The following is a 16,116-nucleotide window of genomic DNA, read 5'->3' as shown; positions in this document are numbered from 1 at the left end:
CTATGGGTCGGAACCGACTCAACGGCACTTAACAACAACAACAAAAAGAGAATAAGGAAGAATGACATCAGACTTCTCAACTTCAACATCAGAAGCTAGAAGAGATGCCTTCAAAGCACTGAGTAATTCTTTTCAACCCAAAATTCTATAGTCAGATAATCAACTGAGAGAATTTAAGATACATAAAAATTTTAATTTTTTTCCAATCTATATAAGAAAGTTATAAAAATGTATTCCTCTACAAGGCAAGCCTGAACCAAGGAAGAAGTTGTTGTTTTTCTAAACACCACTGAGTCGGTTTCCGCCCACAGCAACCCTGTATAGGGTTTCCAAGGAGCAGCTGATGAGTTTGAACTGCAGACCTTGCAATTCAAACCTACTTTGCAGTTCTGAACTGCCGACCTAGTGGTCCAGCTCCACACCAGGATTTCAAGAAGTGGAATCTAATAAAACGGTATGAAACCCAGAAAAGAGGTGTGGCATTGTGGGATAAAGCACTGGACCATGAGATTTGCAGTTCAAACTCACCAGCAGCACCTCAGAAACCCTATACAGGGTTGCTATGAGGTAGAACCAACTCAATGGCACTTAATAACAGTGATAATCCAATAGAAATATGAGCAACTGACATGAACAGGCAATTAAAAAATGACTTTTAAACATATAAAAAGATGATAAAACAAAGAAGTAATCTAGAGCCATGAAAATTAAAATAATGAGATACAACTGAAGGGGAAAAACCTTGACATGACTGAAGGAAAAAGACTACTTTCATCCACTGTTGTTGTTGTTAAGTGCCATACACGGTTTCCGAGGAGCAGCTGGTGTGTTTGAACTGCCCACCTTATGGTTCACAGTCCAGTGCTGATCCTACAATGCCACACCAGTTCAAAATTGGTATCTGTGAGATGAAGAATTTAACTTTACATAAAATAAAGAATTTTGTCTTTGTTTTTGGTTCCTAAGCAAGAACCTCTAAACCTTGGAAGTTTTCCAATGATTAAGTATCTGCTGAGAACTCCAAACCACACCTGAGGGCTTTTGATTCATGGTGGGTGGGGCTGATAATGAAAAAAGACAATCAAATGATATCAACAGATCTTAGAGAAGAGGAGCTAGAGTTTGAATTACACTGAAACCCTAAATAAAAGCTGTGGACACTAAACCTCTATGGTCCTCAGGCATATGGGATGATGTTGTTAAGTGCCCTCAAGTGAGGAGGAGCTGGTGAGTTGAACCACCAACCTTGAGGTTTAAACTGACCTTGCAGTCTAGTGCTTATCCTACAGCATGTCTTTCTGGGGTATAGAAGCTACATTTTGCAAACCCTCCCAGACCTCTTCCTAACTCAACAGACCTAAATTGGCATTTATTAGATTTGGCATTACTGTACAATACCATTTTTAAAGGAAAGTTTGATAAAACTTAGCTGTCTATTTATTTCCTTTGTCTGACAAATGTTCCATTTCTAATATATGCAACATAAATATTAACTTATAAAGAAATGTTCACTGCAGCACTGATTTCCTGTAAATAAACATGTAGCCAAATAATATACAGTAACTTGATACTATAAAATACTTTTGCAATGGTTAAAAAATTATTAGAAAGGGATTTGAAAACATTTTGTTAAATAAAATAACAAGTCAATAAACAGTATATTTAATATACATACATCTACATTTTTGTGTATACAAATGAAGTCATCCTGAGAGGAGTGAAACTGGGCAAAATTAGAAAATGAAGTGTTGGAACACATTATTTTCATTTTCTGTTAGCATGCATACCTTTACAACACATGTAAACATAACTATTGCAAAATAAACTTATTTTCAAAATACAGTTGAGTATCCATGTTATACATACCCTCTTACTGTATTGTTTGTTTCAGGATCACCAGAGTCCAGTGTTTCTTTTAAGAAGTTTATATAATGTATCCAAAGGTCAACACTAAGAGGTATTGCCTGAAGCCCCCGACGATAAACCTAAGAAGAAAACAACAAACTGTACTTCAAATATTTTATTATTTCTTAACAGAGAGGCAACACTGTGTTATCCGGTGAACCTTAGAAATACTAATTACTGGAATTTTGTTTAAATAATCTACCATTACCATTTGGGTGGAGGTTGGATAGAACATGGCAATGTTCTGATCCCCACGTGCAGAGTCTTGATCTTCAAAGCGCAGCAGTCCCTGCATTCTGACCGGGTTGTGTGGGCAGGCTTTGGGTTACAGACCAAAGGGCACAGACCCATTAGAGCATCAATGACAGCGTCTGACCAAAAATGCAATAAGACGTAGCAAATGTGACTAGCAAACCAACTATATTGTTTGGAAAATGAGAAATAAATGTAAGTGAGAGAAAAGCCCTGCCCTACTTGTTAAGCTGCAGTGTAATACAGAGGCTTGCACTGCAAAGCTTGACAAACTGTAGAGGTTTAACGCACCTGCCAACAAAGAGAGAAAATATTAGCTACAAATGCCACAAGAGTGACAAATGCAAATAAAATACCCTAAAAATTGTTTGACCATAATGGTAGGTACTGTCAGCCAAAAAAAGAAGTCTGTTTTATTATTATTTGGCTTACAGTACCTAGTAGAGGTAACTTTATTCAGTGTTGTACGCACCTCATCTGATTGTTTAATGTTGTCATGTCGCTTTTCAAGGTCAGCATACTTTTTCCAGTAACCATAGCAATACGGATAGTGTATGAAAAATTTGTCAAATGCTTTCTTGGCAGCCAGCAAATGATTCTAATGAAAAGAAAACAAAGTGTTTAAATACCTTATAAATTTTTACCACAAAAAATTTTTATATTCTTTTTATACATATTATCTCAAATAAAAATAGTGACAGACTTAAAAATACATATACACACAGCTGCCCTTTTTAACCTGGAAATACAATCTTAACTTTGAAATAAAAGAAGCTAAATCTATCATGTAGCAAGGTAACTTTTTATTTCAGTAACTTTACACATACACAAATAATTACTGAAAAACATTAGGCTTCAACTATCTAGTAATATTGATTTTAGCCAATAAATAAATTTTTTTATTATTCTAACCTCAACATTAATTTTCAAACCTAAAAATGTATGTATCTAGTTATTCAATTTAATCTAAAAGTTACAAAAGAGGCAACTTTAATTACAAAATAGTAAGTCTTAATATTTTATTTTTCTGTCCCTTCTAACCCCATTTAAATAGTTACTAACCTCCTGTTCTACATACTGAAGCAAATATACCCAGCCTGTAAAATCCTGAGGATTATTTTCTACAGTTTTCCAAAACTTGTCATATTCTGGAGGGAAATTTGCTTCAGTTTCTGTCACTGGGAGGTCCACAGCATTTATCATTTCATTTTCTTCTGTAGTTGCATTCATACTGGGAGAGCCATCAGGTGACTGTTCCATTTCCGTAACATTCATAATCTCAGTACTGAAATCAGCAGAATGTTCTACTGCTACCTCTGAACTGTTGCCTGTGCTGCCATTACTAGAATTTCTGTACTCATCCATGTGAGAATTTTGCATAACTGTTGGTTTTGCCTTCTGTTAAACAATGATCTGTAGAAACACAAAATAAAGATAAACATCTTCCAAATTCTAATAAAGTTATTTGGTATCATCAACAATTTTTTTTAAAAGCCCTACTTAGCTATAAGGAGCTCTGGTAGCGTAGTGGTTACGTATCAGGCTGCAAAGCTTAAGGTCAGCAGTTTGAAACTACCAGCTGTTCTGCAGGAGAAAGATGAGGCTTTCTGCTCCCATAAAGATTTACAGCCTCAGAAATCCTGTACAGGGTCCCTATAAGTTGGAACCGACTCCACGGCACGTAACCAACCAACCAACTTAGCTACTGAAGTCCTGGTGTGGCGCTGCGAGTTAATGCTCTGGGCTGCAAGGTCAGTTTGAACTACAAGGTCAGTGGTTCAAGCTCAACAGCCACTGCCCGGAAATCCTATACAGGGTTGCTGAGTCAGAACCAACTTCACAGCACTTAACAACAACTTAGCTATTAATGAAACAGACTGATTTGATTCTTGATCTTTCCTATAAATCATAATTAGTTTCTATATTATAAATGAAGTTTATAAGATAAATTTCTTCCCCCAGAACTGCCATTTTGTTGCTGAGTTTCTGAGGAAAAACTAAGTATCTGTGGATTTAATTCTTTCATCTATAACGCAAGTATCATGCCTGCCCCCTTGAAAAGCAATCATGTAATGATTCTAAGCTAATTGACTATCTAAATCTAAAATCAGAATCACTCGAAAACATCAGTATCTCTAACATCTGTTCTGGAGGCTACAATTAAAACCAAAAAAGCAAATTTTGTTCATAAATAAAAACATTTCAGAAGGATGTTAATCTCTTAGCCCAGATGAAAGAGAAAGGTTATAATGCTGAAATACATCTGTATTTTTTAATAACAAATTTTAAATGCCAGCATTTAAATTATGGTTTGAAAAATTAAAGGGACTTTTAAAGTGAATAGAATTATTACTTAAAACATATATTAAAGAAAGCTTTACAATATGAATAGAAATTATAGAAAATATTTTAAATTAAATAACCTCATTTATAAGATCAAGAAAAAAACATATGCCTGTAATTCAAAGAACTGTAGACACTGAATAAACAAATAAAATGATCTTATCTTCATTAATGAAAATATAAATTAAAATGTTATCATACTGGCAACAATTAAAAGGATCTCTTTCTGGAGGACAGTCAAGCATGCTTTATACTATGCAAATAATCAGGCACAGCCATATATTTGCTTAAGAACATTCTACTACAACAAGGTATTACAGCAAAAAAAATGTAGGGAGGGAGAAGAATTAAGAGGACTGTTTCACTAAATGGCATATTCATACAATGAAATAATGGAATAACATAATACCATTAAAAAGGAAATACACACATCTGTAAGGAGCTCTGGTAACGTAGTGGTTACGAATCGGACTGCTAACCTCAAGGTCAGTAGTTCGAAACTACCAGCTGTTCCGCAGGAGACAGATAAGGCTTTCTGCTCCTATAAAGTTTTGCAGCCTTGGAAACCCTGTGCAGGGTCACTATGAGTCGGAACCGACTCCACGGTATTTATCAACAACAACAACATACGTCTGTGTTGATACAGGAAGGTATCATACAGACACACTCACACTTACACATATATATCTATGTTGAGACAGAGGAATACATACCTTATGTATGTGTATGTGTGTGTATGATATCTTCCTTTAGTATATAGCAATACTAATGTGGTGCTGCAGAATAAGCACTGGACTGTTAATGTCAAGGTCAACAGTTCAAACCAACCAGCAGCCGCTCAAAAACTAAAAGGGTCGCTATGAGTTAGTTGGAACCAACTCAACAGCACTTAACAACCACATAGTCTCTACAGAAATTCTCAAAACTAGTTCCATAAAAAAGTCACCTAGTAAACTGATTAAAGTAAACGCAGATTCCTTGGTCCCAACTCAAAGGATTCGAAGCTCTCGGCTAGTGTCCAGAAAATTATACTTCTCCTAAATTCTCTATGTCTGAGTAACAAACTTATTTGAGTAATCTCTGAATACTGAACTGCTATATTAAAGGTTAAGCATTTATTAAATTTAAGATGCTTATCACTAGAAAAAGTGCACTAGCCATCTAACAGATACTTTTAGTTGACTACCCAAAATCCCCTCTCACCATTTTCTTTGTTTAAAGAAAACAATGATTTTTTTTAGGGCAAAAATATACCTAATTCTGAAAAGGACATCTGCTAATAAGGAGTTCAAGGAAAGCTTTTTTGCTTTTCTAATCAAAAAGGGCTATTACAATAAGTGTCGTTCTTCCTTCTGGCACTTTATTCCTACCTTCCTACCAACGGAACAGGGTATAGGAATTTCACAGAAGAAAAGGAAGTGGAAATTATGACTGGTTACCAGCTAAGCAGAGACAGACTGACCCAAATGTAGAGGATCTCTACCAGGGATGTTAAAAGGGAAGAAATAGAATAAGCAGGATGGAACTAAATTATGGACAGAGGGATTTGAAAAGAAATTATAAGAGGCTAATCTTATTGGCACATAATCAACGAAATTTCAATCGACCACCAGAAAAAATGAGATCCCTTTACTTAAATAACCTTGGTTAATGTTATCAATATTCCTAGTTTAATCCATTTCAGGGCATAAGAAAAGGCAAAGAAACATCTTCAATTATTTTGTTCTCTTTTCTCTTTCCTTTAAAGGAAAACAAAAAACAAAACCCACTAGAGCATGGAGTTGATTCTGACTCACAGCAACCTTATAGGTATGAATTGTTGCATAGGTTTTCCAATCTTTTCTCTGTGTGTGTGTGTGTGTGTGTGTGTGTGTGTGTGTGTGTGTGTATGAAGGGAAGGTTTACTGACAAGAGCATCAGTTTTATATTCAACAAATTATAAGCTTTGTTTCATCTCAATGATTACAATCCCCTCCACGCAACAACAGTTAGTTGTCCTGCTTTCTTTCTATGGATAATCATGCACCAATAACCTCTTTCAAATTCATATATATTTGTGGGCTACATTGTTGTTGTTAATTGCCATCGAGTCAGTTCTGACTCATAGTGACCCTATATACCGTTTCCAATGACTGGCTGCTGAGTTTGAACCCCCGACCTTGCAGTTCAAACTCAACTTTCAGTCCAGTGCTCAGCGGGATATATAGCTATTTATATATCCTACTCTTCCTCCCATACCCATTCAGCCTGTGCCTCTGACCATGTATCTATATACAAAACACTGTTGTTCCAAGGTTGTGTACAGGTTTCCAAATCTTTATGGAAGCAGAAGACCTCATCCTTCTCCTGCAGAGCAGCTGATGGGTTCCTAACTACCAACCTTTTGGTTAACAATTCAACACTTAGCTCACTATGCCACCAGGGCTCCTCTTTAAAGAAAAGACAAAGTCAAAGATGCAATTTTCATATGCAAATTAGTCAGTGGTTCATTTGGATCCCCCCATCTCCTTACACATACTTCAGTAAAATTAATTAAAAGATGGCTAATTAACATATTTGAGTCATTTGCTACCTACCCTACCCTATACTAATTATACATTTAAGTGAGACATAAAGGTTTCTTCTGGAATCAGCAAGTTTACCACACCCTTGCATCTTCAGAGGCTGTCATGTACTCACTCCACACCCTGATTACTGTTTTGTAAAAATTAAGAACATCAGCCTTAACCTCAGGAAGATTATTTTTCTGATGACTTCATAAATCACAGGGCCAAAAGAATACACTAAAGTTATTTCAACATATGTTTCATAATGTGGTAATTACTAGTACCAATTTAGTCTAGTACCAATTTTGCTTCCAACTAGCAAAATACTGCAAAGACTACGAAGTTACTTTTTAAAAAAAGACAACAGCTGAACTATAACTAAATCAGCGAATACAAAGTATAGAAAACTAGGAATCTGAATTCCAAGGTTTTTCATAAGATACTGTTGTTACTGATGTTGTCAAGTGCCATGGAGTCAGTTCCAACCCACAGCAACCCTGTATAGGGTTTCCAAGGAATGACTGATGAGCTTGAACCCCACCCACCCCCCCTTGCAATCTTACAATTCAAATGACTTTGCAGTCCAGCACATTAATCCACAATGCCACACCAGGACTTCTTTATAAGACATAGCATGGTAAATATTGGAAAGAATATAGGACTAGGGGGTGAAGGGTTGTGTTCTACTTCTCTCCCTTACTAGCTTTGTGATATTTAGGCCAGAGCCTTACTTTCTAACTTCTAAATGGGCTTAATAATATTTAACAGTACCTACTTCACAGGGCTGTTTAAAACATCAGATGAGATAAAAACACATGAAAGTCTTAAATTTTCACATATAAAAGTATCAATGAAAAGGACTGACTCTCTTGGAAAGCACATCCAAACTTAGGATGTTATTTAAAATTACTTATGAAATTTAAAATGAACTTCACAATTCACTTAATTTGTTTTTGTAGTAGAAACTTCTTAGAGGAGGAAGTACTGACTGACTTCATCAAATTGGTAACTCAACATAAAGTTTATCTGGAAGGTTTCATGATTTTTATATTTCAGAGATTTCCTGCCTTACTATTGTTGTTAAGGGCCGTATAGTTGGTTCCACTCATAGCAACCCTGTATAGAGTTTCTGAGGAGCAGCAGGTGAGCTTGAACCACCAACTTTGCTGTTTAAACTGACTTTACAATCTGTTAACTGGCAGAGCCAAACCAGGGTCTTACTATTAGAGAAGATTAAGATTTAACTCTTAAACCAAACTACACTTAGAATATAATTCCCTTTTCCATGTTCTCAATATACACATAGTTCAATAAATGTGGGGTAAAATCAATGTTCAGTCAGCATTACTATGCCCAACTAAACATTTCGTTTCAAGCAAAGTCATCTTATATACTGTAATTACATTTCTTTGCTTGTACCTCTTAATACAGGAGCTCTGGTAGCGTAGTGGTTATGAATAGGGCTGCTAATCTCAAGGTCAGCAGTTGGAAACTACCAGCGGTTCTGTGGGAGAAAGATGAGGCTTTCTGCTCCTATAAAGATTCACAGCCTTGGAAACCCTATGCAGGGTCGCTATGTGTCACAACTGACTCCACAGCACATAACCACTACCACCTCTTAATATTTTCCATCATTTTCATTTGCTTGCTTTTCTTTGAAAATTGACACCTACGCTCGCTAAGATTTCTTATGTTGTTGTTGATAGGTGCAACTGAGTTGGTTCCAACTCATAGCAACTCTGTATAGGGTCCCAGAGGAGCAACTGGTGGGTTTGAAACACCAACCTTGGGATTAGCAGTCCAGAGCTTATCCTACAGCACCATACCAGGACTTCAGGATCTATTATAAGGGCACCTAAAAAAAAAACAATTTCCTACTCAGCCTTTCTGAAGCCATTTAACCTTGTTACAATCTAGACTAGTTCATCTTGTCTAGGTTTTCTCTGTTCATTTTAAACAAGGATTCACATATCTCCTGATTGAATTCCATTTGTAACAGCCAAAATGTTTTTCTATCATGATTTATTTCCCCTTTTACAGTACCATTTCTATTCCTGTGGAGGTACCCTTCTGAAATTCTCATAATTGAATGACTGCCTAAGTATAAAATTCTAGATTAAACACCATTCTTCCTTAGAGTTCTAAAGGAATCTATTCACTGTCTCCTAACATTTGGTGTTACTGTTGAGACAATCTGATACCATTTCATTCTTCATCCTCTATGTTAATCTGTTTTTCCTCAGTAGAAACTTTTAGTTTCTCTTTTTATTCCTTCACAAGGGTCTTTTCCACTCCACTGGCCTTGTGGTTAGCAGTCCTGTGCTTATCCTAAAGTGCCACACCAGAACTCAATGTTGTTTAATGTTGTTAAGTGCCGGGGAGTAAGTTCCAACTCATAGCTACCTTGTATAGGATTTCCAAGGAGGGGCTGGTGAGTTTAACTGCCAAACCAACCTTGTGGTCAAGTGCTTATCCTGCAATATCACACCAGGACCCCCCAGGACCCAATAGTGTGAATAAAATAAAAAGGGGGGACAGTTAACCCTTACAGTAGAATATATTAAATAAGCATATCATTTACTTCTCGTCAACTGGTGGGCATCAGTGAAGGATGTCATTCTGTTGATATGGGAACTCACTAAATGTCAAGCCTTTATATCGTTTCTCTTGGTTTATACTTCTCCAAAGAATCTTTCTTAAACTTAGAAAAATATAAGCACTTCTGGGAACAAACAAAACTGTTAGTGATCTCATCATTCAATATGCGGATTTGTAATTTTCCCATTTTCTGTGAAACTCTTCACTGATCCCCAACCCTGCACTGCTCCATGTCAGTGGAAATATGCATGTTGCTATTATGCTGACTAGATCAGTGTTTTTCAAATTACAGATAGCTTCAGGTCAACTTGCTCTTCTTATTTTTAAGTGGAAAATTAAATATTATCATAATGCTTTGTAATGCACAAAGGTATATTGCTTCATGATATTTTGATAGAAATTATATATATATATATACACACACACACATACAACTGAACTATCATATTGAACTGTCAGGCACACAGAAGGCACTTGGTATTTTTGAAAGAATGCTGTCATCATGCAATGCTATGATTTCAATTACTAGCTACTGGTGCTGCAGTAAACACTGGACTGCAAACCATGAGATTCAAATCTATCAGCTGCTACCTGGAAACCCTGTACATGATCACTATGAGTCAGAATCGACTCGACAACACTTAACAACAACAATAGTAATAAAAGTATAAGGCACCTTCATCATATAGTAGTTACACACTGGGCTGCGAACCGCAAAGTCCAGCAATTTGAATCTACCAGCTGCTCCACAGGGGAAAAATGAGGCTTTCTACTCCCGTAAAGATTCACAGCGTGGGAAACGTTATGCAGGGTCGCTATCAATCAGAACCAACTTGATGACGCACCGCTGTCATGTAGTAACTGACGTTATTTATTTAACAAATATTTTGCTAAATGTCCTATCCTGTTTTATCCAAAACATACCTTTTTTGTGGATATTTTCAACACACAAATGGGAGAAAATAGTAAAACAAACTCCCATATATCCTTTGTTGTTGTTGTTAAGTGCCATCGTGTCGATTCCAACCCATAGCCACCCTGTATAGGGTTTCCAAGGAGCAGATGGTGAGCTTGAACCACCGACCTTGCAGTTCAAACGACTTTGCAGTTTGACATATTAGCCTACAGAACCACACCAGGACTCCATGTATCCTTTACCCTCATTAAAAAAAACAACAACTATTCATATCAAACTAGTTTCATCTATATCCATTCACTCTTACCCTCCATTCACCCTATAGCATTCATGGACTAAAATTTATATTTCACATCATTTCATCCATATACCTCTTTAAAATATTCTGTTTTTTAATATGCACACAGTAGCATCAAGAAACTAAAAAAGATTAGCCATAATTTTAATAACAAATGTCCAGTCCATATGCAAATCTCCCCAAATGTACCAAATACTTGTACATGTGGACTCTGGCCTATTTGAATCAAGACCCAGAGTCCACTTGTACGTGCATTTGGCTGGTAAATCTCAAGTCTCCTTTAATCTGCAGGTTCCACTTCTTTTTTTTCTTTAAATTTATTTTGCTGTTGAGAATATACACAGCAAAACACCCACCAGTTCAATAGTTTCTAATGCACAATTTAGTGACAGTGATTACATTCTTCAAGATGCATTCACCCTCCTTTCTTAATCCCATTCTCAAGGACAGGGAAGCCAAAACTTGTTCTTGGTAAGTGCCATTGAGTCAATTCAGACTCACAGCAACCTGTAAAGCCTGTAAATCTTTGCAGGAATAGAAAACATCTTTCTTCCATGGAGCGGCTGGTATGCTTGAACCACTGATCTTGTGGTTCAGTCCAGTTCACACTACAGAGCCACTGTACTTACAAACCAAAGTTTATTAAGATTAAATAACTTTTCCAAGTTTCCAGCTAGGATTCAACCTCATCCTTCCTAATTCCAAAACTAGCAGCCCAATGCTTAACCCACTGTGTTACCAGGGCACTTACTGCTCCTTCAGCACTCTTCTATTTCCTCCACAGCACAGATCACATTTGTGGTATTTATTTAATGGAGTCCTGGTGTGGCACTGTAGGATATGGATGAGCTGCTAATTACAAGGTTGGTAGTTCAAACCCACCAGCCACTCCTCAGAAACCCTATGTTGTTTTTAAGTGCCGCTGAGTTGGTTCCAACTCATAGAAACCCTGTATAGGGTTTTCCAAGGAGCGACTGGTGAGCTTGAATCACCAACCTTGTGATTCAAATCGACTTGCAGTCCAGCACATTAACCCTCAGCACCACACCAGTACTCCTGAATCGGAATGGACTGGATGATACTTAACAACATTGCCCCTAAATAAAAAACAAAAAACAAAAAAACTGCCAACAAGTGAACTCCAACTCATAGCTACCCTAGGTAGGATTTCTGAGGCTGTAAATCTTTAAGGAAGCAGAAAACCTTTACTAGATTACAAATATCTTGAGTGTCAGGACCATATTTACAAACACATGGGGAATATAATACATCTCTGGTAGCGCAGTGGTTACGAATCGGGCTGCGAAACACAAGGTCAGCAATTCAAAACTACCAGCTGTTTGCGGGAGAAAGATGAGGCTTTCTGCTCCCTTAAACATTTACAGCCTTGGAAACCGACTCCACGGCACATAACAACTACAACAGTACACACTCAATTCACTTAATAATAAACAGCAATTCTCTAAAACTGATCCTTGAAATAATAAGACACATCTTGCTATAAAGATTAAGTAAGCATTTCCTTCCTTTAATTCACACCACTATTGTTACAGTTAAAGAATTGTTAAGTACCCTTGAGCCAATGCCTACTCATAGCGACCCTGAATAGGGTTCCCAAGGAGTGGCTGGCAACTCTGAACCACCAACTAACCTTCCAGTCCAGTACTTATCCTACAGCACCACACCAAGACTACTGTATCTCCTAACTTGAGCAATATTTTTCAAACTGCAGATTACTTAAAAATAGCTTCTCATTTTTTTAATGGAAAAATATAAAATAATGTGCATGCATACAGAAAGGGTATATTGCTGAAATATACATACATACAACTACTACAGGTTAGGTTATGATGTAATATGTACATTCCATTAAGGATTGCAGTCAATTTTTTTTTTTTTTTTAAATCTTTTTACCTTTTACTGCTCCTTCAGCACTGTTACTTTCTCCATAGCACAGATCACATTTGTGGTATTTATTCAAAGGAGTCTTTCTACCTTTTACTTCTCTAACTGCCTCTTATGCTTCTTCTTATTGTTGTTGTTGTCACCAAGTGTCATGGAGTCAGTTCCAACTCATAGTGACCCTGAATAGTGTTCCCAAGGAGCAACAGGTGGATTTGAACTGCTGACCCTGTGTTTAGCAGTTCAAAACTTATTCTATAGTGCCACACCAGAAGTCCTTAAAGGCATTCAAACTCATACTGTTGATCATTTTTTCACAAACAGTGCAAAATATGAATATCTGAAAGTCAGGAGTTTGTGCATTTCAAATCAACTAGTCACCCTGTACCACATGCATAGAAAGACCATTTGAAAACTCAGATTGTAAGAAGAGGCTATCATAGCCAATGACTCTCGTGACTGTAGAAGCGAAGTAAATGTTCATAGACTTTTATCTAGCTTCTATATATTGAACACTATGTTCCAGAAACTGGGCTGACCATATATATGGGCTCACACACACACATATGTATGTATATATGTGTTGTTGTTGAGTGCCACTGAGTAGTTTCTGACTCATGGTTGCCTATAGTTTCCAAGGAGCGGCTGGTGAGTTCAAACTGCCAACCTTGTGATTCACATTGACCTTGTGGTCTAGTGTTTTATCCCATAGCACCACACCAGGATTCCTCTGTGTGTGTGTAAAAATAAATAGCTGCATCTTGAAATGAAATTTTAAAAAATCTTCTAATCTTTGAAAAAAATAATTAGCTGCCAAGTACTACTTTCTGACTATTATTTCAAAGGAAAACAATCCTATGTCTAATGCAGAATGCATATTTATTTCAAAGAAAAACAATCCTATGTCTAATGCAAAATGCGTATTTATCAACATACACGACCACATGTTGTTTCTCTTAGGGGAAAAGAAGAAAATTCTTACCATTTTCTTTTTAAAGTTCTTTTTCTTATTCAATTGTTGGTTGCATGTGGTAGAGTTGGTTCCAACTCATAGCAACCCTGCAATCTTTAAGGGAGCAGAAAGCCTCTTTCTCCAGAGGATCTACAGGTAGATTTGAACTGCTGACATTTCGGTTAGCAGCCCCACTCGTAAATCTACTAAGTAAAAACACTACCAAGTCTTCTGAGACTGAAAAATAGTTTTTCCTTTCTCACTTCAAATGACTTTCAACCTGCAAATTAGCTATTAGTCAACCCCTAATTATCTCAGAACTCACAATTTAAGAACTAATCTTCAGTAGAACTCCTTCCAGTCACTTTATCCTATCAGAGAAAGAACAGTGGAAAATTCCAACTTTTACAACTCTACGATGAGGTTATAAATCTAGTGGGGAGGAGCTGACAGTTAACTGCCTGTTTTTTTTCCAATCCACGGAAGCTTCCATAGTGCCCAAAACACATACACCACAACATGAACCCCAGAATTCTCTGTAAGAAACTTTTTTTTTCTTAAGCATCAACCTATCCAGCTGTAGAAAAGCTCGAAGTATTCCTGAACAAATAGGATCAGTTGCCTGAAGGCTTCAAGAAAAAGGTAACATGAATATCAAACGAAAAAAAATCCGCTTAATCCACATAAAAATATGAGGAAATGATAATACATTAAAAAGTAAGACTTACAACCTTAAAAATGTGCTTTTGAAGCTAGACAAAAAAACAGCTTTACTGGTCTCTGGCTACAAAAAGTATGTTATTCTTAAATGCGTTTCTTCTAAAAGATGTCTGGTTTTCCTGTTTCTGTCCTATAAGCTTTGGTCAATCTTTGGGGTGCAAGGTCCCAAAAGAGGTGCTTATGCAGTCAGAACGCAGAATGCACCGTACAAGGCGCCTAAATGTTTTATTAATAGAACTTGTAGTCTCTCCTCCCAATCCTCTGGCGGCTATAAAGGGCTCCTTCCATTACCGGTAGCCTCAGTCAGTTACTTACAGCTCTTGACCGAAGGAATTCAAATCCACTCCCAAATCTCTTTTTAAATCAAGATGAAGGAGGCCCAGACCTCCGGTCTGACATAATGCACCCGACAGAAAAGTCTGATCTAAGGGGGAAAAAACCCTCAAACTGCTCCACCCAACAGGTGGGAAAGAGAAAGGAAGCGGCAGCCAGGAGCCAAGTCCAAACCAGGCCTCAAACACCGCAGGGGAGAGAGAGGCCGCGGCCTCAGTGCGGCCTGAGACTAAGCAGGCCCCTTCCTGCCCCCAGTATCACCCCCTCCACTCAATTCCAAGGCACTCGCCCCAGCTGACCTTACGATGGATGCCACTCAAGGCCATGAGTTGAAGCCTGGACCAACCTAGCCGAAGATGGTACTTCCACTGCCTCAGTCCACACAACCACCGTATCGGCCGCCACCAGCGCCACCGCCGCCTTGTCGAGAGCACAGCGCGCATGCGTCTGTGCCTTGGGCGGTGAAAAGTCACGTGGCTCCACAGCGCGCAGGCCTCACCCTCCCTGGGATTCCGGAGGCCCGGACTAGCTCCAACCCGCTCCTGCAACCCACAACAAGCAAGCATCTTCACCTATCTTGTTGTTGTTAGGTCAAGAAATCAAACGACGTATTGCATTAGGCAAATGACTTATCTGGTTTCCTTTTATTGGATTTCCCAAGCCGAAAACGGTTCTTTGTGACTGCTCACACTCCTGATTTTAGACCCAAACGGAGCTCCGCCCCCCTTAAGAAAAATGTTTGTTTTTTTTTTAGCAGACCTGCTAACATTTTCTTAGCAATTACTCAGGTTTTACCCCCTACCTTAAAATGGACAGAAATTTAGCATTAAACTCTCATAGTTTTAATTCTGGGCACGCTCTGGTCTCCTAAAGATGAAGCAATCTTCTGGATTTAGGGACTTGAGGAACTGACTATTAAAGAGATATATACAATTATCCACCAGGCAAATGGAGTCTGCATTGCGTTGTCTTCATTTGTACCTGGCCTACACCTATTTCAGAAGGGTGGTTGGTTCGTTGTTTTCCCCCATATCTGGCCCCTCTCCAAGAATCTTGTACAACTGTGCCTTCTGTCACCAGTCGTTTACCGTGCCATCTCTTGTGGAGTCACAATTGATGATCAACTTCCTACTTTGAAATCTTTTCTCAGCAAATTGTTAGCTCTTATCCACACCCCTGGTAACCATAAATCCCCTCACAATATCTTGCTTTCAAATATCAAAATTTTCTGACCTTCAGCCTTTTATTCACATCACATTGCATGAGTTGCTACTTTCCCTTTTCATTGCCTTTTCTATACTTCAACTTACTTTATTTTTTTTTTATCATCTGACAATGCTGCCTTGTTTTT

At 37.7% G+C, this 16,116-nt stretch overlaps 1 protein-coding gene across 1 annotated transcript in view; it reads right to left on the bottom strand.

Annotated features, from left to right (window-relative positions):
• PRPF39 (pre-mRNA processing factor 39) overlaps positions 1 to 15,216 on the bottom strand; it is a 54,120-nt gene extending 38,904 nt beyond the window's left edge. The window contains exons 1-4 of the mRNA XM_006875441.1: positions 15,065 to 15,216; positions 3,220 to 3,570; positions 2,630 to 2,755; positions 1,867 to 1,985 (exon numbers count right to left, since the gene is read on the bottom strand). Coding sequence (XP_006875503.1) covers positions 1,867 to 1,985; positions 2,630 to 2,755; positions 3,220 to 3,537 — 563 coding nt within the window. The 5' untranslated portion in view covers positions 3,538 to 3,570; positions 15,065 to 15,216. The remainder of the gene's footprint in view (positions 1 to 1,866; positions 1,986 to 2,629; positions 2,756 to 3,219; positions 3,571 to 15,064) is intronic.
• Positions 15,217 to 16,116: the final 900 nt, after the last annotated feature.

This window comes from Chrysochloris asiatica, unplaced genomic scaffold (genome assembly GCF_000296735.1).
Source record: "Chrysochloris asiatica unplaced genomic scaffold, ChrAsi1.0 scaffold00327, whole genome shotgun sequence".
NCBI classification, from domain to species: Eukaryota; Metazoa; Chordata; class Mammalia; order Afrosoricida; family Chrysochloridae; genus Chrysochloris; species Chrysochloris asiatica.
The sequence above is the reverse complement of the archived record's forward strand: the minus strand, read 5'-3'. Positions and strand labels throughout refer to the sequence as shown.